Consider the following 21,331-nt stretch of genomic DNA (forward strand, 5'->3'; position numbering starts at 1 on the left):
CGCCCCGCCGTTGCAAATTGTTTGCCATCTGCTCGGGTCTGGGTGTCAGCTGCACCCTATGAATGCGGATCAGCGGATGTTACAGAGGGGACAGTCCCAGCACCCGAAGACGCCGAGCCATCACATGCTATGGGACCCCACCAACCTGCCTAAACACTGTCCCATCGCACACACATTCACACACCATCCAGCACGTCATCCGTGCATTCCCTTTCCACACATTCCCTTGAATCTCTAGCACAGGTAACATCTGGTGCGGCTGCACTCCTGTTCAAATAATATTATGGACATCCCTCATCGGTCCTAATGGACTGTGAACGTCACACGTGACTACCACGCGAAGGGCCTCCTAATTTGGTTCCATTCCACTCAGCTCACCGAAGTCCCCCAGCCAAGTATCCTTCTCATGGCCCACGTGTACATAGAAATCACCACCATCAGCAGAGCATGGGAACAAATATTATTTGCTTAAGGCCCGGGCCGGGAGAGCCACAAAAAAATGTACCCACACCCACCCACCACCCACACCCGCTTCACAGGCAGCATCAGTAGCGCCGGGCACCAGAGGTTTACTCAACACACACGGATCAGTGCGTTACTCGGGCGTCGCCCCGGCAGGTGGCCAGCTGGCGCGCGTTCACTAGTTTTGCAGCCCAGGTGTGGGCATTCTGCGGTGTGCAGACCCAGTCTCATCATCTGGGCTCCAAGTGAGGCACAGGTGCTACACGTACATGCATGGTGCTGCACGCACATGCCGCCACGCGCACGCACACACAAAGACACACACACTCACACACACGCACGCACACGCGCGCACACGGCGACGTGGCGCAATGGCATGCACGGCCGGGGCCCAGACTAACCATTAAGGCACGGCAGTGTAATGAGCAAAATACCACCGTCTCGTGCACCCATGGTTTCGTACGAGCCTTAAATGTCATAAAAGTAATACCATTGATGGGGGCATAGATACGCAGCACCTACGTACAAGTAGATCGGCAAGCGCTGCTCACGTCGAGAAGCCTACGAGCTGCCGTGTCCGCCTGTTGCACTACTCTAACCGCAGCGCACACCCAGACATGCGGGCATGACATTAAAGCCACGAGCTGATAACGAGCTAATCACGCGAAGCATCTCCGAATCTTGTAAACTGCATGAACCCTGCTATGGGTACGTATCGCGCAGTAACACACAACAGCTAGCACGTGCTCAGGCACGTGCTCAGCCGCACCGATATTGCAAGGCCCAGAACCCAGATATCTACAATCATCTACCAGTCAGGAGCTAGCCCCGCCACGAGGTAGGTTCACCCAACCTTGCTATCTAATTGGCACCATTGGCTTACGTCCACTGTTCTGCTTCCTCAATTGCGACCGCCACGCCACATGCCGCGCATCGCTGACCAGGCCCCCTTGAGGGCACTGGTGCCCTCAGCCGTGGCCTCTGAGGCGGGGGCAGGGGCGCGGTAGCCGTAAAGATGCGCGGTGAGCGGGCTGTAGCCCAAGGGCGGCTCCATCGGCTGCTGCTGCTGCTGCTGCTGCTGCTGCTGCTGCTGCTGCTGCTGCTGCATGGGAGGCGCCTGCATGGGTGGCGCCTGCATGGGTGGCGCCTGCATGGGAGCCGCCTGCATGGGTGGCGCCTGCATGGGCTGCTGCTGCACGGGCTGCTGCAACGGCGGCGCGGGCGTGTAGTATTCAGCTGGAGCAAACTGGATTGCAATGTCCTGCGCCGCCACCACACCCTGATCTGCATCCGCTGCCTGCACCTCTGCTTGCTCCGCATCCCCGGCGGCAGCCTCGGCTTCCACCTCTGCCGCCTCCTCCTCTCCCTCCTCAGCCTCGGCGAAGCCATCCGTGAACCTGGAGGAGGCGGCAGCCGCCAGCGAGGCCCAGTCGCGCAGGCCCCAGGCGGTGGCGCCTTTGGCGGCAGGCGGCGCCGCCGTGACGGCGTGAGGCACAGGCGGCGCCGACGGCTGCGGCGCAGAGAAGGGCATCGGCTGCAGGAACGCGGATTGCGGAGGCTGCGGCACCGGTGCCACTGCCGATGGAAACATCAGCATCGGGCCCATCGGCTGAGGGGGCGGCGGCGGCGCAAACGGCGGCGCCGACGCGGCCACAACCATCGCTGGCGGCGGCGCCTGCATCTGCATTGGCATCTGCATTTGTGCCGCCATCTGCTGCTGCTGGTTCAGGAACGCGGACACGCCCGCGAAATTGGCCACCTGAGCATTGCTGGGCGGTGGCGGCGGCTGTACCGGTGGCGGCGGCGGCGGCCCCGAGGCCTGCAGTCCGCTGCTGCTCATGGCCGTCAGCGTGCCAGACACAGAAGATGTCGTGGCTCGGGAGCAATGGGGCGACTGCTTGCCACCCTTTGCGCCTCCCCCGCCGCCACCAGCGCCTCCCTCCGCAGCGCCGCTGCCCGCGCCGTCGCTGCCCTCTCCATCACCCTCGCCCTTGCCCTCGCCCTTCTTCTTGTTGTTTTTGTCATCGTCGCTGTCTTCCATGCTGAAGCTCTTGCCCGCGCCCTCGTCCTGCAGAGTGAGCACCGCGATCCAGCTGCCGGACTTGTAGGCGCGCCAGGCCAGGACCAGGCAGGACTTGCAGATGCTGATGGCTTGCAGGATGGCCGAGAAGAGGAAGATGGGCGTGAGAATGACCATGCCCGCATTGCGACCGACAACTGCAATCGCATGACGAGGTGTGTGTGGGCAGGCACGTTAGTACATCCAGCAGGCAGGTAGGCACCAGCAGTAGCCGACGGGACACGCGCGCCCACGCCCAGCGCAGCCACGCCCGCGCCCCTGCATGCATGCCCACACCTCACCAAGCACACGGCACCCACACACGGCACACGGCACCCACACACCCACCGTAGCAGGTGGTCTGCACGATGGCCTGAGGCAGAGACTCGTTTACTGGCTCCAACAGCACCTGCGGTCAAATGTCGGTCGATTGTAGCGTGGTCAGGCTAGCCACGGCGTGCTCAACATGGCAAGCCAAAGTAACACTGCCTGGCTAGGCTGGGCAACTTTGGGCGGGTACCGAAACAAACGGGTCTGGCACGTCATCATCACTAAGCAACCCACTAGACCACGCACGCACGCACCGTGGTCTCGAAGATCTGGATGTTTGCCTCGTAGCTGAGCAGCAGCGGCCATCCACGTGTGATGCGCTGCACGGCGGTCACGTGGGCCTTGAGGTCGCCCTTGGCAACCGCATGCCACGTGGTCACGAAGGTTACGATCGTCAAGAAGCCGTTCCACAACCACTCCAGCGCAATGCCAAAGGGCGCGGTCAGGATGCCCACCACGATGCAACGACGCACGCTCCAGCCCTCGCCGCCGGCGGGCCCGTCGCCAAGCTGCTTGCGCAGGTGGATGAGGTGGAGCACCCAGCCGGCGGTCAGGTTGGCGATCAGGATGATGATGACTGCGATGGCGGGCGCGGGCTGGCGGTTCCAGCCCTTGTAGCCGGCAATGAAGACAATGTCCTGCGTGCGGGGCGGGCGGGTATACAGGACCGGGTACATGGGGCCGGATAAGGAGAGCGGTGGACGGGGTTTTGTGCAGCTGCACAACAGCAGCAAAGCGCGTGCTAGCTAGCCAGGACGCATTTCGACATGCAAGCCCGCCCGCCCGCCGGACCGCTTTCCCCGCCGCCGCTACGGTTATATTACTTTCCACTCACCGAGATGAGGTCCACCCAGTACAGGGCCAGGACGAGTCGCGGCTCCACCACGTCAATCACTGGCACCATGACTCCCTTGAATTTGTGCCAAGCCCTGGCAAAGCGCCCCTCGGGTGCGGCCAGCGTGTTCACAGGCCTCTTCTTGCCGTCCTTGCTCTCTGCCAGCTGGTCCTGCTGCTGCTGTTGCTGCTGCTGCTGCTTCCAGGCGGCGCGGCGAGCGGCGGCGCGTTTGTGGACGCGCTCCCGGATGTAATGGGCGGGCAGCGCGACGCCGCATGCCAGGACGGAGATGATGATCACAGGTAGCCAGACCTTCAAGGCCACAATGCCCTACACACATACGGCAAACAACATGCATGGCATGAAGGTAAGGGAAGTGGGTGGATCGGCAGGTAGAAGCAGTGGGGGGGGGGCGGAGGCGGGGCGGGGGCGTACATAAAGCGCGTGTGGGCAAGCAACGCAGCAGTACGAGCGCAGGCCCCTATACGAGCGCTAGCCATCTGGTTGAATTCCGTACGTATTTTCGCACTCCTGTGGAGGGTGCCCCATCCAACCCGCCACGCCACGCCCACGCCCATGCCCACGCCCCACGCCACACCACGCAAACTCACCCGCGCCTCCGCTCCGCCGTAGCACCACACGGCGGGGTCCGTCTGCCACTCTGTGTAGCTGTCGTGCACCTCGAGGTAGTTGCGCACACGGGGCCAGGGCTCCGTGACAGCCACGACCACCGTCGCGTCTCCCCCGATGCTGCTGCCGCCGCTGGTGCTGCTACTGCCGGTGCTGCTGCCCGTGCTGCTGCCGACGGCGCTGATGGCGGTGCGGCGCTCGGCGTTGCGTTGTTCATCGAGGGCGTCACACACGTACATGACCTCATCTGGGTCCAAAAGAGACGCCCGGGTGAGGACATTGCTGATGCCGGACTTGCGGTAAGCCACCTACAGTACGGCGTGTTGCGGTGTGGTGATGAGCGGGTACGTGTGCGGGCGGGCGAGCAGGTTGGGCATGCACATAATCACTGGGCACGCATCAGCAGACCGCCGAGCCGGCACCGCTGCTAGCAATCAAGTCTGTGGTCATGATGCTGTCTAGCAGCACCCAGCATGCTATCTAGTAGATGGCTGGCACCCAGATCCCAGCAGCCACGCGCCTAGCAACCCTCGCTCTGCTGCGACCACGCACGCACGCACCTGCTCAAAGTCCATGTGGTCGCGAGCGACGCGATCCACCACGTAAGTCCACTTGCGCTCCGCCGCGGGAAGCTTGTTCCAGTCCAGCTGCAGCTGCGTGCCGCGGACCTGCATGGGGTGCATGGGTGCATGCATGGGTGAGTGCATGTGGGTGAAGCATGGCTGGGAGCAGGGGTGCATGCAGCAGGGGTGCATGCAGCAGGGGTGCATGCATGTGATCGATGCGTGCACGCAGGTTTCGCTGCCGGCGATGCACCAACAGCACCAAACGTTCAGCGCACGCGCACTTTTACCACCAAAACATACACAACAGAAGACGTGCACACACATGTACGCACGCCTCCGCGCACACGCGCACGCACGCACGCACGCACGCACGCACACGGACTACGGCCACAAGCATACATAAGCACGGACATGCACAAGCAAGCACACACGCACGCACGCACGCAAGCAAGCACGCACCCGCAGAGTGCTGAAGTCGGCGGTGTGTGTGAAGCGGCCGGTGAGACCCGTGCAGCCGCTCAGGTCAATCAACAGCGCTCCCTGACGCGGCGGGGTGCTGCTGGACGCACCGTCTCCTGACGCCGCGCCACCTCCGCCAGCAGGCGCCGGCGGACGAGGCGGCGACGGCGGGCTAGGCGGGCTGGGCGGTGGAGCTGTGGCGGTGATCATACTGCCCAATGAGAAAGGGCCGCTGCCGCCATCGCCGTAAGGGGGCAGGCCGCGGGCTGCGGCAATCCATTCCGCCGGCACGCCACCGGTGAGCCCCGGGTTGCGGCTGACCACGAGGTCCATCTGAGCAAGCAGGGGAGCCCAGTCCGCGGGGAGTGGGCCGGAGAAGCTGTTGCCGGAGAAGTCGATGCGAACGGCGCTGGTAAGCAGTGCGCCCCAAGCGCTGCTGTTGGTGGCGGGGGCGGCAACGTCGGTGCGTGTTGGCAGTTGGCCGGTAAAGCCGTTGTTGGAGAGGTCCAGGACAAGCGTGGCTGTGAAGGCGGCGGCGGTTAGGTTGTTTTTCAGTTGGCTTTGCAGGTCGCCGCTCAAGCGGTTGGAAGAGAGGTTGACGTGCAGCACGGGCACGGGGATTGCCGGCACGCCGCCGGTTAGCGCGTTCCCGGAAAGATCCAAAAAGGCGAGGTTGGCGGCCGGGATGGCGGCGGTGCCCTCATCACTGGTGACGCTGCCATTGAAGGGCCGCGCGCCGCGCAGCAGCGATCGTACGGTCGAGACTGCGCTGCCGGCCAGGCCGAGGCCGGTGATGGCAATGCCTGAGACCGTGTGGCGCGTCTGGTGGAGTGGAGGTGGGGAGGGGCGGTGGAGGAAGGCAGGATGAGTGTGGAGCGGGATGGGCAATACCCTTGCTTTCCCCGGCAGCACGTAATTCACAACACACGCAAGAACACAATCGACATCACAGGACAGCACAGCACTCCTGCACCCGCCGCTTAGTAGCTGGTCGCCCGCCGCCGCACATACCTTGAGCTCCTGCCGTGCGTTGCAGTACAACAGCTCCGTCTCCGTCTGGCTGACCTGCTGCCCCCAACCATCCCAACCGCCGTCGGACGAGGCAGCGTTGGACGCAAGGAAATCTAACATAGCGAAGTTTGACCGGAACCCGTCGGCTTGCGACCAGGATGAGTCATACGCGACGCACGTGGGCTTGAGAGGCATGGCCGCAGCCAGTGGGCTCAGGGGGGCACGGGGCCCTGGCGGTGGCGGAGACGGCGGAGACGGCGGCGCGGGCGGCGACGGGCTGTTGCTGCCGCCGTCGGAGAGGCCGCCGGAGACGATGTTACGGAGTGGCGGGCGCGGCGGCGCGGCATCGGTAACGGCGACGTCTTTTATGTCGCCAATGTCGGTCCAGCGGAAGGGTGGGGGTGACGGCGGGCGCGGCGGGCGGTTGGCGTCGGGTGGCGGTGGGGGCGAGGGAAGGCTCGCGAGCGCCCAGCGGACCGTGTCGAGGATACCGGAGCTCATCAGGTCGATTCCGCCCGGGCGCGAAAAGGATTCGAGCGTGGAGAGCAGGTGGCGGCGGTCGGAGAGGCGGGAGGGCAGCCAGGAGGGGCCGCCGCGTGCCAGGGTTCGTGTCAGCGTTGACACGTTGACCAGGTCACGCGGCGACCACACACTCGCGAAGGCGGCGGAAGCGGAGGCCCACATGGCACCGGAGGCGCCGTACCGGAGGAGCGACGCAGCGGCGGCGGACAGTGGCGGCGGCGGCGGCGGCGGTGGCGCCGGGGCACCCGTAGTGGCAGTCACGGCAGCGCCCAACGTGGCATCGACCAACGCTCGGCGGAACAGACGGCGCCCGGCGCCAGAGATGAAGGAGAAATTGAAGTTGAAGGCAGAGGAGTTGAATGTCGAGCTGCTCGGGCTGCTGATGTTGGATCTGAACGGCGGCGGCGGGAAGCCGAAGCTGTAGCCGAAAGGCAGCGGCGGGGCGCGCGAGGGCGGGGGCGAACGGAAGCTGCTGTTGGAAGGGCCGGGGGCAGGGCCGCGCGCAACGCTGCTGCTGTTGCTGCGGCGGACGTAGCGGTTGGGGGCGCCGCCAGCGGCCAGCCAGGCGGAGGGCGGCGTGCAGGTCATGTCCAGCGGCGATGACACGGTGTTGTTCGTACTGCCGCTGGATCCAGAAGTCGAGGATGGTGATGGCGCCGACACGTAATCCAGGATCATGTAGGTGGTGGGCGCGGGCACCGCGGGCGTGCCGTACGGCGCCGCCGCATCGCTGGCGGTGCGGTCCGCGGGCGTTGGCCACACTGCCATAGCTGTGGGGCAGCTGTCGTTGTTGCGCGACGGCGGGGCCGGCGGCAGCGGCGGCGGCGGCGGCCGGCGGAAGGCGGAGGTGTTGAAGGCCACTGGCGGCGGAGACGGCGCCGTCGGGACCGTGCCACCCAGGCGCTGCATCCAAAGGTACGGCACGATCAGCTCGGTGCAGCCGGACGCCGCCACCTCGCGCCGCCACGCCGCCACCCAGGCCGTCATGGCGGGTACGACATTCTCACGGCCGCAGGCGTACGACTGGACCTCGTAGTACGAAATGTACTGCCCCGGAAACTTGTAACCGACGAGTGTGGAGGCGGCTGACGCCAGGCCCATCAGCTCGCCGCAGCGCTGCAGCCGTTGGTCGCGGCTCCACGTGCTAGGGTCTGGCGTGGTGGGCGTGGGCGTGGGGTAGACACGTGACACGTTTGCGACGACGTCGGCGCAGTACGACGACACGTTGAAGTACGGAAAGCACACCACGCCCGCGGCTTCGCTGGGGGAGCAGTTGTGCGTCCAGAGCGGGTTGGAGCGGCACCGGCCAATGTTGCTCTCCAAGCCTGTGCGTGGGCCGTCGCGGGGTTGGCGCCAGGGTAGGTTGATGTGGATAGGTTGTACGGTAGCGAAGTGCATCCCATGCATGTGTTGGATGGGGGCTTACTCGAGGCCATGCGTGCATAACGCCGGAACGTACACACATGGCTTGCCGGATGGACAATTAAGACTAGTCCAGCAGGTGCAGGATGGACAATAGTCTTGGCGCCCCTGCTGCCCCGCCCAGCTGGTGAAGTAACCCGCCGCCACCAATAATCCTTGTGACTACACTCACCTGTGCAGTTCAGTTCATCCAGGATGAAGGGGCGTGTGGCGTCCCCGAACGTGGCGCTGGAGTAGGCAAGTCCGCCGCCGGGGTAGCCTAGTTGGCGGCAGATGACAGCCGCAGAGCCCTCGGAGAAGCCGTCATCTGCGTGCATTGAGTGCGCGCATGTGTTAAGAAATTAGAGTTGGGAAAAAGGGGTAAACCGGGTTGAAACTAATATGAGTGCTGCAGTGCGTGTATGTAAAGCCAGTTCCCCCGCTCCGGACCGCTCTGCTCTCCCCGCTCCTACTTATGTTTGAAAGTAAGCTTAGGCCGCCCGCCGGCAACTAGCCCTCATCAATTGTCACAGGCATTAATAGTAGCGTGAACCTCCACACGCGCGCACCCACCGCAGATGCTCCCAAGGTCTCCGTTTGGCGCCACGCCTGCCTCCGGCCGCCCTCGCAGCACGCGCCCGGTGGAGTCAGTGGACCGGTTGGCCAGCACCACGTACAAATTGGAGGAGTTGGTGCCTGCAAGTCAAGCACAATTGTAGCCGTTATTGTCATCCGGCAAGCACATGCAACATGCAAGGTCAGTAGCCTCAAAATGCATGTTGCAACTCTTGCTGGCAAGTAGGCAAGTAGATACGTGAAACGGTATTGTTATTATATGGTAAGAATCCGGCAGAAATTCAGACCTACCTGACTGCATCAGGTAACGACCACGGCGCCGGTGGCTGCGCGCAAACGCAGCAGGTGCCCTCTCGCCAGCCGCCGCCGCCTCGTCGCCGCCGCCGCCCATCCCCCAGGTTGACAGCAGACGCCGCCACATGCCTGACAAGCCGCCGCCGGCGCCAGAGCCGCCGGCGCCGCCTCTGAGCCTGCTAGTGATGTCACGGCCGCGGTCGCCGCCGGGCTTGTGAGCGCCGTCAGCGATGGCGCGGCCAGAAGCCACAGACTCACGCATTGCATCGGCAAACACGCTCATGAAGCCCTCCTCGGAATCCGAGCCGCCGCCGCCATTGCCGTACGAGTCAGCCGCTAGCAGCGACCTGCATGCATTTGCGTACATGTGCGTTTGCGGGTGCGGCTGGTTTGAAACGACCCAAATCAAACCACATCGACCTTACTTGTAACAAAGTACACGCGCTCATCATCACGTCACGCTTACGCACTATCAGGGCACGATCCCTAATGCATACGGCGCGCGGCGGGCCTAAACAGCATCATCTAGAGCTAGGCATGCACGCACGCCGCCTGATGAAGGAAGCCTGCAACAGCAAGGCCGTACGTGCGATTGACGCGCGCGGACCCAACTTGTCAAGAAAGCTATCCCCGCACACGAACGCACCTGTCGCGCCCCGACGCAGCGTCCTCCTCTAGCAACGACAGCAGCCGCCGCCGGCCGTAAGTCAGGCCGTAATTCGGGTCGTAATACCAGCCACCACTGCCGAAACTGTTGCTGTAACCGTAACCGTTGTCGTACAGTGACGGCGGCGGCGGCGGGCTGCTGGCCGTCCACCAGTCGAAGCCTGAGAATCCATCAGCGGGCGGTGAGGAGCCCGTCGCGTCTCCGGCGCGAAGGATTGTGGCGGTCGCGAACTTGGTTACGAAAAAGAGCTCCGAGCCGTAGGGCTGACCCCAGTCGCCTGCGAGCAAGCAAACGATAATAGCGTGAATGGAAGGCATAGAACGAAGGTGTCAGCAGCAAGCGTGTGCTTGGACAGGGCTTGGTCCAAGCACTACACGCCCCCCACTACTGCTGCCGCGCTCGCTGCTGCTCACCAGGCACGTCGCCGTTGCAGTAGTCCAGGCTCAAATTGATCAGGTTGCTCGCCACCGCCCTGCCGGTCTGAAGCAGCAAGCCCGCGCTCGTAACAGGCGTCAGGGTCAGTTCCACGGAGGAGGAGGAGGAGGCGTCGAAGGAGACAGTGTAGCAGCCCGACCCAATGCCGCCGTCGCCCAGCGCCTGTGTGTATGCGCGCGCACACGGTTATCATGGTGTTGGGTCAGGGAACGTTATGTTGCAAATGAGCTTGGGGTCGTTGTTACAGAACACAGAAGCTATTTGCGGCGGGGAAGATGGAGATCGACGGCGCACGCACGCACGGAAACAACATACCTGAAGCAGCCAGGGGAAGAGGCTCTGCAGCGTGCGGCAGTGCGGCACCGCATTTATCATCAGACCGAAGCGGCGACTGCTTGGGGGCGTGCCACCGACCGAGGCGTTGAGCGTGCGATTCAGGGAGGGCAACAGCCCATAGTAGAGCAGGTCGAGGGAGGCGCTGAGGCTGGCGCAGTAGCGCGCAGCCGGCGACGCGAGACCCGCCCGTTCGTAGGCCGTAGCAACGCCGGCTGTAGCGGTGGGGACCGGGAGCGAGCTCACGAGCTCCTCTAAGAGGTCAGAGTAGTCTGAGGATGTGCTGTCGAGGGAAGGAGATGAGGGGCCGAGGTCGAATTGGATGGTCGGGTCGGCGGCGGGAGAGGGCACGGGGGTGGGGACGGGGGTGGGGACGGGGGTGGGGACGGGGGTGGGGGTAGGGACGGGGGTGGGAACGGGCTGGGGCTGGAATTGCTGGAGCGGTGGTGGAGGTGGAGGGGAGCGCAATAATGGTGGTGGCGGGAAGGACTGACGGATGGGTGGCGGAGGGAGCGCGGTGGAGGCGTTGGAACGGCCGCGTGGGGGCGGGGGCTGGAAGAAGAAGTCCAGGAAGTCAGGGGGTGTATTGCCGGCGGGCACCTGAGCCGCGACGGGCAGCGTGATCATCATTGCAGCTAGAGACAAGATCGCCACGGCCGCTTCGACGCTGAAAGCCTTGGCCGGCCCAGCGCCTGACCCGGTCCAGACCAAGCATCGCCGATGACAGAGCCGCCGAGCGCGCAACATGCTGCCGTCGTGCGCTCTTCAGCGAAGTTGTTGGTTGGCAGCGATGTGACGCGGTATTGCTCGAGCCAAACGCGTGCGGGATAACGTTCAGCTCCAATTCACACCGCTGTTGTAGCGATGATGACGATACACTGTGTACCATCAAATCATCGAAACTAATTGACTATCATCAAGACTTCTGGCTTTTGAAGCCCCAATCGGTAAAGTTCCCCAATGAGCGAGGGGGTGCTTGTGCATTCAATATTTCACCTGTATGCACAACAACCCTCTTGGCTACAGATGGCTGTGCTCCAGTATTAAAATCCGCGGTCTGTGAAGTCGGACTGGCCCAGGTTCGTACCAACCGCTCGCGTAGGTGCGCTGGCGATCAGCGCGCGAGAAGCAGACCCGTCGACCGGCCCGGTGCTGCAGCACGGCCTGTTAACATCCCGATACACTTATACATAAGAGCATTTGGAGTACTGCTGAGGCGCGCGCACATGCAGCCTTTATCTCTAGGTCCAGCGCGGAAAGGTTGTCGCGTTGCAACCCAAGTTCGCATCTAAGCAAAAGGTCCCTCATATAAACTATGCAGCCAAGCGGTTGCCTAGCGCAACCTATGTCAGGCATCGAAAGCGGCGCACGAGACAGCGAGAACCGGGCAAAACAATCGCGAGAACGCCTTCCCTGACGAGTGACGGTCCTGGCCACTCGCGCTGGACTCGTGCTGGTCAGCGAAATATCTTCAGAATGCGGGTGCGTCCCGAGAGACCGCCTCAAAACGCTCCCAGTTCACCCTCGTGCCGCCGCTTAAACCATGGCCCCTGTCACGAGGTTGAACTCCCGCCTCTCGCCGCTGCGTTTTCCACGAACCCCACATACGTAACTGGCCTCCCACGCCGCACTAGCCGCATCAGGGTGAGGTCAATCGGGGGAAAGCGCAGTCCGTGCGGACCTGCCTTAACACTGTCCCATCGCACATCCGTGCGGAAAGTCCCAGAACCCCTCAAACCGCAAAGCTGCAGCGCTAACAAGTAACAATGGCCTATACACTGCCACAAAACCACCAGAAACAGAAACGCGGAAGCACAGTGACAAGCAGGATCCAAAGCGCATTACTGGGATACTTCATGCATGCCGCATAATCGCCCGTTCACTACCGACTACGCAGGCGAGGCAGCACCTCACGGCACCTGACCCGACTGCGTGTGTGCGCGGGGGGTGCCTCAGCAGCAGCTGTGTGTGCACTTGCTCCTTGCCCCTCCTCGTTCCGGCCAAAGATAAGCAACAAACCAAACCAGACATGCATTTAGAATCCGTGCACGTCAGCGCCAACGCAGGGTAACCGCTGCGCTTGCATGCTCCCCTTTCGCACACACGGTGTTAGTCATCCTCAAGCCCCAGCAGCGCTTCAAACGCAGACGCTGTGGCCCTGATCCCAGAAGACTTGCTCTTGGCCCCGGGCCCGTCTTTCTTCATCTTCTTCGGCTTGGCGACAACCGGCTTTGGCCCGGCTGCCTCCCCATCCCCATCGGCCCCATCGGCCCCCGGCCTCGCCTGGGCGGTACCGGTCGCAACCGCCCCCGCCACGCCGGCTGCCCCCTCAACGCACGCTTCGCTCGGCACGCCGGCTGCACCTTTCCGACTGCTGCTCCCAGGTGCCTTGCTGCCCGCTGCACTGCTGCCGACCTCGTCCTTGCCCGCCTTCGGCACCTTGCTCTTCGCTCCTTTCTTACTCGTCCCGCCCGCTGCAGCCGCCGGAGCACAGCTGCCGCCACCGGTGCCGCCACCGCCCGATCGCCCCGACGGCGTCAGCGCGCCGTCTTCCCCAATCCCAGACGCATCTCCGCCTTCCCCGCAGCCCGCTGCTGCCGCCTGTGCGCCCTCGCCCGTTACCTGCCTCGCCCCGACCGCCCCCGTGACCGCACCTGTGCCAGCACCAGCAGCACCCGTGGCGCTTGCATCCGTAAAAACAAGCCGGGTGGAGGGCACGATGCGTGCGGGGCAGTCGGGAGCCGAGGGCGCAGGCGACAGGCCCACCACCTGGACCGCCACGGTGTCCTGTGGAGTGGTGGCATAGCAGCAGCGGCGGGAGCGAGCAGGCGAGGTGGCCAGCTAAGTATGGGGATGCCAGATGGCCGTCGTATGTCGATTGTCCCCTTCCCCCACACGTTCATTAGCACATGAACACACCCCTCGGAGGAACGAGTCAAGTGGGGTGAGCCCAGTTTGCCGCTGCCACGATGCTGATGATAGCCATGCCCTTGCCCCCTGCTGCCCGCGGCCCCCTACAGCCCCCATGCGCCCTCCTCACCGACAGGCGCACGAAGCACCCAAGCAACACTAGCGTCTGGTGCAGCTTGAAGGACAACCGCCCAGACAGCGCCGACTGTGTGTCCCACACGCCGTGGGGTGCGGCGCCGTGTGCCGACGGCGCCGCGGCGGGTGCAGCGTGAACAACGAGGCAGAGCTGAGGGTGCGAGGGAGTATGAAATGGCCAAGCATGGAGCTCAGCAGTCGAAACACTTGCGTTGGCGATGACTGTGGCAAAGCCATCCGCAGCGGTTCTGTTAAGTCACAACAATAGGAGACGCTACTGGCCGCTGATTTCCAGCAACCAACTAGCCGGCCAGCTGCCCAGCCCGCCACTGCTGTGACACGCGCGATGCGTCACGCGCCGCGCGCACCTACCTGCACCTCCGACACGACCGGCACGGTGTTTGTCCCTGGGCAGGGCGTCACCACCGCCGCCACGTGCGCCGGCACCTGGGATTCGCACGCCACGTCTGGTGCCACCAACGGCTGTTGGACCGCTGCTGCAGCCGCTGTGACTGCGGCTAGCGCCGCATGGACCTCCTCGGGCCGCCGGCCCGGCGGCGGCAGCACCACCGTGGGGTCTACGACCGCTCTTTCCACGAGGGTCACCGAGCTCGCGCCGCTGCCACTGCCACTGCCAATGGCGGTGCTGGTGCTACTGCTACTGCTGCTGTCAGCATCCATCCCGCCGTCAGGCGTGATGGCGCTGATGCACAGGAGGCGCCAGGGCGGCTCTGAGCCGCCTGCGTGCAGGAAAAGTGGTGGGAGCAGGCATTCTTAGCTTGATGAAGTCATGGGCATGTGGCACTAGCTCGCTGCGCACCTAAAAGAGTCACAATTACTGGCTTGTGGTAGGGCAGCCCACTGGAGACGGGCAGGCGCAGGCGGCATGAACCCCGGTCGGCGCTGTCTACTGGGCAGCACTCCACGCGCCGCACCGCCACGGGGCCTCCCGACGCCGGCATGATGGCTCAAACGTATCGAAACCCTATATGCCGCTCATAGCACTGAACCGAGGTGCAAAAGTGCAGGCTTGAGGCTTCACTGCAGGCTTCAATTGCAAAGTGAATCCAATAACGAGTTTGTTCAAGGATAGAGTAGTCTCGCTTTAAATGCAAGTATTTAATTGACTACCTTCAAGTTATGTGAACAGTGCGTGCATACGGCTTACGCACACGCCAACCTGCATTCATTCAGATGGTGTATCGCTGGGCGAAGCGCAGTTTACATACGCAGTAATGACAATGTAAAATGAGAATGTACTGTGTCCAACGGGAACGTCCTTGCCCGAAACTTCAGTAGACTAGAAATTTGCCTTGAGGCCGCGACACGGACGTTAGAGAACATGAATATTCAGCTGCAGCGAGGACAGCAATATGATAGCCAGGCGCAGCGAGGAGGACAGGGACAGGGCGGGACACAAAACCAGCAGGCGCAGCAAAACCAGACTGCAGCCACCCCGCCCATCTCTTCCAGCTCCTCAGTGTGGGACAAGTTTGAGAAGGGCGACAAGATTGGTGAGTTCGAAACTTCGCCATGAAGTCACGGCAAGAACCGGCCCATGAATGTGGTGCTGTCAGCGGCAGTTGGTAGCAGCGGTGTGGGGTGGGGATGTGTACCGTACGCGTCCACCTTGCCTGCCACCGTGCACCTTGCAAACCCATTCAACATCTGGCTACGCTAAACTGGCTCTGTGCTACAGGCGAGGGCACATACGGACTGGTGTATCACGCCCGCAGCAAGGAGACGGGTGGGCGCTATGCCATCAAACAGTTTAAAGGCGGCAGGGTGCGTGGCAGGGGTGCTTTGTGTGTGTTCCTCGACGGCTGCTGGCGGGCTGGAGGGGACGGCGTGTGCGTGAGACCTACCAGGAGCCGCAGCTTAAGGACAGCTGTTATGGGTGCTTGTGGATGTCTGGATGGTGTGAGGCACCTGGGTGGGACCTAGCTTCTGAAGACCAGTAGCCGGGTGGTTGAATCTTCGGAGGGCACCGCAGATTGGCTGCAGCTTTCAGACAGGGAGGCCGGGTCTGTGTGTGCTGTGATGCTCGGGTAAGGTCCCACTCCCAATTCCAGAAGCGCTTGCCGGAGCCAGGGGGCGGCAGTGGGTTATGCTGTGTCGCAGAGCGGCGTCTCGCGGCCTCGAGGGTGGGGCGGAAACTCCAGTGGATTGAGAAGCCGTGCACAATAACACGGGGCGAGGGGGCAAAACACCTTCCTCACCCCACGCCTCACGCACACGTTCCATGCAATCAGCCAATGACCGCCCCCGCAACCTCGCTCCTTCCTTCCCACTTCCACCTTCAGGAGGGCGACGGCGTGTCTCCCACCGCAATCCGCGAAATCATGCTGCTGAGGGAGATGCGGCATCCCAACATTGTGAAGGTGTGTGGAGAAGCAGAGGACAACAGTGGGCACGGTATGCATAAAGGTGTAACGTGTGAGGAGTGATGGGTGGCAGCAGAGCACTCCCTTTGTACGCGTGTGTCCATGTTGGGTGCCGGGGTTGCGGCTGGGGCTGGGCGCCGGTCCCGGGGATGCATGGGGTGGTGTTGCCCCGTTGAGTGAACCATTCACTCCGCTCACATGGACGGCAACTACCATCCCACACCCAAAACACCCCAACCCAACCCTTCCCACCAACCACCCCACCCCAAGATGGTCTACCGTCTACCACTTCCTTAACTAATCATGAATGTAACCCCACCCACACCCCCCAGCTGGAGTCGGCCTACATCAACCGGTCCGAGCCCTCGCTGTGGCTGGCGTTTGAGTACGCCGAGTACGACCTGTACGAGATGATTAAATTCCACCGCGACCACAAGGAGAACACACGCGATAACCCTTTTGGTGAGACCGAGAGCTGATGCTTGTTATCTAGCTAGCTGGGTGAATGGCGTAGACGAAGCTTGGAATCAAGTGTTGAGGTAGCTGGGTTAGGAAAGCGGCGATCACCGGCTGACCAGGTAGGAAAGCCTTGCTAGGAGTAGCGGGACCATGCAGTTGTGAGTGAGGCAGGCAGTGTGCCTTGGCGGCTGGCGGCCTGTGCATGTGCCGTACACCTACGCTGCCGTGCACATCCCAGCACGCACACGCCGCCTGCCGTACACAGGCCTGATGCCGCAGTACATCGTGAAGACGGTGATGTGGCACCTGCTCAACGGCCTGAGCTACATGCACCAGCACTGGGTGGTGCACCGCGACCTCAAGGTGTGTGCGTGGGGTGGGGGGGGGGCCGTGGCGTGCGGGCGTGTCTGTGTTAAAAAGCGTAAAAAGAACAGTTATGCATTTGATATAGCAAGAGTTTCAACTCAACGTGCACATGGGGAAGGGCCGACGCGTGCCTGTGTCATGGCATGCCGATACGCGTCGGGCGGCTCTCGTTTTCCGAGATCTAAGCACAGGGGCCGTGAGGCTGTACCTCGACACGCTGACGTGCATGCCGCCACTTGACACGCCCTGCGGAAGCCCCACACGTTTATCGTTGTATAACACACACACGCATCGCATACACTGTCTTTGCGCAATGTTTTCCTTGTGCTTTATAACACACGCACACAAACAGTCTTTGCGCAATGTTTTCCTTGTGCTCTTTTTTCACACACACACACACCTGGATTCGTTTTGGTGTTACTTGATACACACGCCTTGCCGCACAGCCCTCCAACGTGCTGGTGATGGGCGAGGACCCGGCGGTGGCGCCACACCAGCACGGCTGCGTCAAGATCGCGGACTTTGGCCTGGCGCGCATATTCCAGGTGGGGGCGGGGGCGGGTGCGGGGGCGGGGGCGGGGGACGGAGGGCTTGGCCGACATGGTATTGAGGGTTTCCAGGCACGACGGCATGGCGTGGGGGTTTCCAGGCATAACGGCATGGCGTTGGGGTTTGTGCTGGGGCTGGGATACTCATCAGGGTAAAGGCAAGGTACACCGCCACCACCTACACAAGTGAAGCAAGCCTCCGCACTGACTGGCAATCATGCAATCATGCTCCTGCCCGAACCCCCAGTCCCCGGCCCGGCCGCTGTCGGACAACGGCGTGGTGGTCACCATCTGGTACCGGTGAGGAAACACTGGCGACGTGAGGGGGACAGGGGAACAGGGGACTGATGGGGGTTTGGGTTACCAGCCCAATCTGGACTGAACCTGAAGTCAAACTAGCGGGTGTCGGGCGAGTGATTCCACCAATGTACCCAGTCAGCTACTCGCATGCTGCTGATGCCCAGTAGCAAACACTTCCACACTTGCAACACTGGGGAGGGGGCGGCCGGTAGGCCATGCATGTGCCGCGCCGTGTAACTCGCATCACCCGCGTCACACCATAGTGTCATACCATGTGCATCTCCTCTGATCCTCTCCCCTTGCTGCTCCTCTTCTGCTCCTCTCCTGCTCATCCCGCCCGCTCGTGCGCCTCCTCCCGCCGCCTCCCCAAATTCCCCACACAGCGCCCCCGAGCTGTTGCTGGGCGCGCGGCACTACACCCGCGCGGTGGACGTGTGGGCGGCCGGCTGCATCTTCGCAGAGCTGCTCACACTCAAGCCGCTGTTCCAGGTGGGCCGGGCGGGGCAGGCGGGGGCGGGTGGGGCGGGTGGGGTGGGGCGAGCGGGGGCGGGGGGCGGGCGGGCCGAGCGGGGCGAGGCGGGGAAGGGAGCCGGGAAAGGGCGTGGGGGAAGGGCGTAGGGAGTGAGGAAGGTGGGTGTCTTCACCATACCCAAAGAGAAAGCAGAGACACATGAGGACGCAGGACACGAGGGGGGACAGCTGGGAACATGTTTGGGTCAGGGATGATTGCAGGTCCTGGCGGCCAGCGGCGCCCCTGCGCCTCCCGTATCCCCAGCATGCGTGCCACCAAGTATTTCCTCTTGGTCTCGCCCACAACGGTGCCCCTTCTTCGCACGCGCCCTTAGTCCCACACTCCCAACCCCACCCCCCTTCACCGCACCCGCACACAGGGCCAGGAGCGCAAGACGCCCGGCAACGTGTTCCAGGCCGACCAGCTGGACAAGTGAGAGCAGTGGCGGCGGACACGTGGGGGAAAGATATACTGTGTATGGCAGCGAACATGTGGGAGAAAGACACCACGTATGGCGCAGAGTCCGGGTGTTCTCTACAGCGTGTGGCTGTGATGGCAGAAGTGCGACTTTTAGTCATGTCGTAGTGCATCGTGCACGTGTGCGCCCGGGGCTGGAGCCACTCCGTCGTCCCGTTGGCGCGCCGTGCTCTTCCCCACGCCCGTTCTGTCGCCCAAGCCGCCCTGGGCTGTCACCGTGTGCTCTGGGGTTGGAGTGCGTGGCCCCATCCAACCATCCACCCACCCAACATCCTCCCGACCCGGCCGCAGGATCTTCCGGGTGTTGGGCCACCCCAGCATCAAGAACTGGCCCGAGCTAGAGGTGAGACCAGTGAGGGGCGGCGCCACGTGTCGTGTTTGTGTTGGGATGGGACCAAGCATTGGGCAATGCGGTGACCTCCCAGACCACCGCGCGCGCAGGCTGCACACGCCAGGCCTTGAGGCCCAACCTCCTGACGCCGCCGCCGCCTTCCCTCACACCCCCTTCCGCTTTGCGCATCGTCCCGCCTGTCGCTCCTTCTGCGCAATATGCATATGGCCCCAACCGTCTGCGTCTGCCTCTGCTCTTCACCTTATTCCAAAACACGCAGGTGCTGCCGCATTGGGTCGAGAACACCGACAACGTGCGCGTGAAGCGGCCCGAGTGGTGAGTGGTGTGTGTGGGGGGGGGAGGGCAGTTCAGTTTAGCCCCAAAACAAACCGTTGCCAACCCAGAACCCGTGATGGTGTGTTTGTGGGGGCTCTGGCGACTGGGCGGGACTGTGGCGACTGGGCGGGCTGGCTGGTCGCATGGGGACTAGGGTCGAGCGCGCTGCGTGCGCTGCTCCACCGCTACCAACAGCACATTGCGACACTACCGCCACCCCCAACCCCCCCCCCCCCCCCCCACCCAACCCCCCCACCATACACACCCCACACACACCGCCACCACTGCCAACGTCACCAATGCCCCTCTCACCCACTCGCTCACAGGAGCGGCACGGGGCTGCACACGGCGGTGCTGGAGGCCATGAGGGGCGCGGCGCCGTCCTGGGCGCAGGGGCACGTGCCGCAGGTGGGGGACCCGTGGGCCATGGCAGGACATGCGCACCGCGTTGCTACCGTAGATGGTTTGCGGTGCGCCAAGGTTTAGTGCGCCAAGACTCGCATAGCACTTCATGTCCTAGCCAACAAGCATACAGGCACAGTGTCAGTTGCAGGCAGGCGCCAATGATTGCGGCTGCGGACCGCGTCGCCTGGGGTTACCGTGGCCGGCTTCATGCCCCTGCACCCCTTGACTATTGCCTATTGGGACCTATTTCGTTGGGCTCGGGCACATAACCCCTCCCCCGCGGCCCCTGCTACGTGCGCCCTGACCCGCCCCCTCCCCTGCCCTCCCCCGCCATCCCCGCCTCACCCGCTCTCCCCTGCGGCCACCCCGCCGCACAGGAGTGTGTGCCGCCGCGTGAGGCCATCGACCTCATGCACCGCATGCTGGACTTCAACCCCTCCACCCGCACCACCGCGGAGGAGTGCCTGCGGCACGAGTGGTTCAGGCAGGAGCCCAAGCCCGGGCCCAACGTGTTCCGGCTGCCGGTGAGGCGGGAGGCCGGGGCGGGGGCGAGGCCGGGGCGGGGGCGAGGGCGGGGGCGAGGGCGGGGGCGAGGGCGGGGGCGAGGGCGGGGCGGGGGCGAGGGCAGGGGCGGGGTCAAGGGCGGGGGCGGGGGCAAGGGCGGGGGCGGGGGCGGGGCCGGGCCGGGCCGGGCCGGGCCGGGGGCGGGGCGGAGAGTTCTTTCAACATTTCAAATGACGTTCCCAAGACGCGGAGGGGGGGCCAGAGGACTAGGCGAGCCGCATGTGAGCTCGGCAGCGAGGCTAGGCAGAACGCCGGGGTCCAGGCACAGCCGACACGTGCGCACACACACACACACACACACACACACGTATAACTTTTCCTTGTGCTCTTTAACACACGTCGGTGCCTGTGTTAGAGCATTCCCGACACCGTACCGCTAATGTCTTCTTGGAACCTGCCACCCCACCTGCCGCGTGTGATCCCAGGGCGCCTCCACTCCACTGGTGCGCTACCCGCGGCGGCCAATGAGTCTGGACCGCGTGCCCGCGGGGTTGCCAGGAGCAGCAGGGGCCGGGGGAGGGCCGGGGGATGGAGGCGGGGGCGGGGGGCTGCCGCCGCCGCCGGGCCCGCCGGGCGGCGGCCGGGCGGGCGGCGGCCCCGGCGGCCCTGGCGGCGGCATGCGTGGGTCGTCGCAGGCCGCGGCGATGCTGGCACAGTCGGGGCCGCAGGGCAAGCGGCGGAGAATGGAGAACGTGCCTGGGTTCCGGTGAGGGCATGCACGATGGCGAGGAAACAAGTAGGTAATGCAGAAGCTGCGCAGAAGCTAGGGGTATGTGTGGTGTGGTGGCCCGAGTCGGGCGTTGTCACGACTGATGTGGTGGGTGGGTGACCGCTGGTAGGATGCCATGCGGGTGTGTGCATGCTGGAGTTATGGCTGGGGAACAGGGGAACACGTTTGGATTGGGGTGATGAGCATGCCGACAGTCGGGGGAAGGGGAGTCGGGTGACCGATGACCGTGGCATACCCGGATGGAGCCACCCGGACGAAGTTTTGACCCAAGAGCTCCACACCCTTACAGTTTGTT

The 21,331-nt window shown here is 63.6% G+C and overlaps 3 protein-coding genes across 3 annotated transcripts; 1 reads left to right on the forward strand and 2 right to left on the reverse strand.

Annotated features, from left to right (window-relative positions):
• Nucleotides 1–67: 67 nt before the first annotated feature.
• On the reverse strand, nucleotides 68–11,937 carry CHLRE_04g213950v5 (uncharacterized protein). The gene is made up of 15 exons (XM_043061647.1): nucleotides 11,075–11,937; nucleotides 10,563–10,795; nucleotides 10,226–10,409; nucleotides 9,792–10,089; nucleotides 9,143–9,492; nucleotides 8,849–8,971; nucleotides 8,469–8,603; nucleotides 6,353–8,199; nucleotides 5,342–6,163; nucleotides 4,877–4,984; nucleotides 4,298–4,624; nucleotides 3,687–4,016; nucleotides 3,106–3,489; nucleotides 2,870–2,930; nucleotides 68–2,679 (listed from the first exon to the last, which is right to left on the reverse strand). The coding sequence occupies exons 1-15, from the start codon at nucleotides 11,205–11,207 to the stop codon at nucleotides 1,364–1,366; spliced, it is 6,651 nt and encodes a 2,216-aa protein (XP_042925131.1). The 5' UTR covers nucleotides 11,208–11,937; the 3' UTR covers nucleotides 68–1,363.
• Nucleotides 11,938–12,041: 104 nt separating this feature from the next.
• Nucleotides 12,042–14,667, reverse strand: CHLRE_04g213900v5 (uncharacterized protein). Its single transcript, XM_043061643.1, has 4 exons — nucleotides 14,446–14,667; nucleotides 13,998–14,365; nucleotides 13,621–13,776; nucleotides 12,042–13,367 (listed from the first exon to the last, which is right to left on the reverse strand). Exons 1-4 carry the CDS (start codon nucleotides 14,585–14,587, stop codon nucleotides 12,690–12,692), a joined length of 1,344 nt encoding a protein of 447 aa, XP_042925132.1. The 5' UTR covers nucleotides 14,588–14,667; the 3' UTR covers nucleotides 12,042–12,689.
• A 100-nt stretch (nucleotides 14,668–14,767) lies between these two features.
• On the forward strand, nucleotides 14,768–21,289 carry CHLRE_04g213904v5 (uncharacterized protein). The gene is made up of 14 exons (XM_043061644.1): nucleotides 14,768–15,139; nucleotides 15,325–15,410; nucleotides 15,929–16,006; nucleotides 16,342–16,471; nucleotides 16,734–16,831; nucleotides 17,281–17,379; nucleotides 17,630–17,682; nucleotides 18,066–18,171; nucleotides 18,573–18,625; nucleotides 18,962–19,013; nucleotides 19,282–19,337; nucleotides 19,664–19,745; nucleotides 20,120–20,266; nucleotides 20,732–21,289. The coding sequence occupies exons 1-14, from the start codon at nucleotides 14,968–14,970 to the stop codon at nucleotides 21,014–21,016; spliced, it is 1,497 nt and encodes a 498-aa protein (XP_042925133.1). The 5' UTR covers nucleotides 14,768–14,967; the 3' UTR covers nucleotides 21,017–21,289.
• Nucleotides 21,290–21,331: the final 42 nt, after the last annotated feature.

Source organism: Chlamydomonas reinhardtii, chromosome 4 (genome assembly GCF_000002595.2).
Source record: "Chlamydomonas reinhardtii strain CC-503 cw92 mt+ chromosome 4, whole genome shotgun sequence".
Taxonomy (NCBI): Eukaryota; Viridiplantae; Chlorophyta; class Chlorophyceae; order Chlamydomonadales; family Chlamydomonadaceae; genus Chlamydomonas; species Chlamydomonas reinhardtii.

Excerpts from the sequence above, each read along its gene's own strand:
- CHLRE_04g213950v5 (XM_043061647.1), bottom strand. The coding sequence starts at position 11,207 with ATGATCACGCTGCCCGTCGCGGCTCAGGTGCCCGCCGGCAATACACCC. Across the intron at positions 10,090-10,225 it reads CTGCAACGGCGACGTGCCTG|GCGACTGGGGTCAGCCCTAC; the intron begins GTGAGCAGCAGC and ends GCTTGCTCGCAG. Across the intron at positions 8,972-9,142 it reads TCGTTACCTGATGCAGTCAG|GCACCAACTCCTCCAATTTG; the intron begins GTAGGTCTGAAT and ends CTTGACTTGCAG.
- CHLRE_04g213900v5 (XM_043061643.1), bottom strand. The coding sequence starts at position 14,587 with ATGCCGGCGTCGGGAGGCCCCGTGGCGGTGCGGCGCGTGGAGTGCTGC. Across the intron at positions 14,366-14,445 it reads AGTAATTGTGACTCTTTTAG|GCGGCTCAGAGCCGCCCTGG; the intron begins GTGCGCAGCGAG and ends TCCTGCACGCAG. Across the intron at positions 13,368-13,620 it reads GGTGCTTCGTGCGCCTGTCG|GACACCGTGGCGGTCCAGGT; the intron begins GTGAGGAGGGCG and ends ACCACTCCACAG.
- CHLRE_04g213904v5 (XM_043061644.1), top strand. The coding sequence starts at position 14,968 with ATGAATATTCAGCTGCAGCGAGGACAGCAATATGATAGCCAGGCGCAG. Across the intron at positions 16,832-17,280 it reads TGGTGCACCGCGACCTCAAG|CCCTCCAACGTGCTGGTGAT; the intron begins GTGTGTGCGTGG and ends CTTGCCGCACAG. Across the intron at positions 17,380-17,629 it reads GCCTGGCGCGCATATTCCAG|TCCCCGGCCCGGCCGCTGTC; the intron begins GTGGGGGCGGGG and ends CCGAACCCCCAG.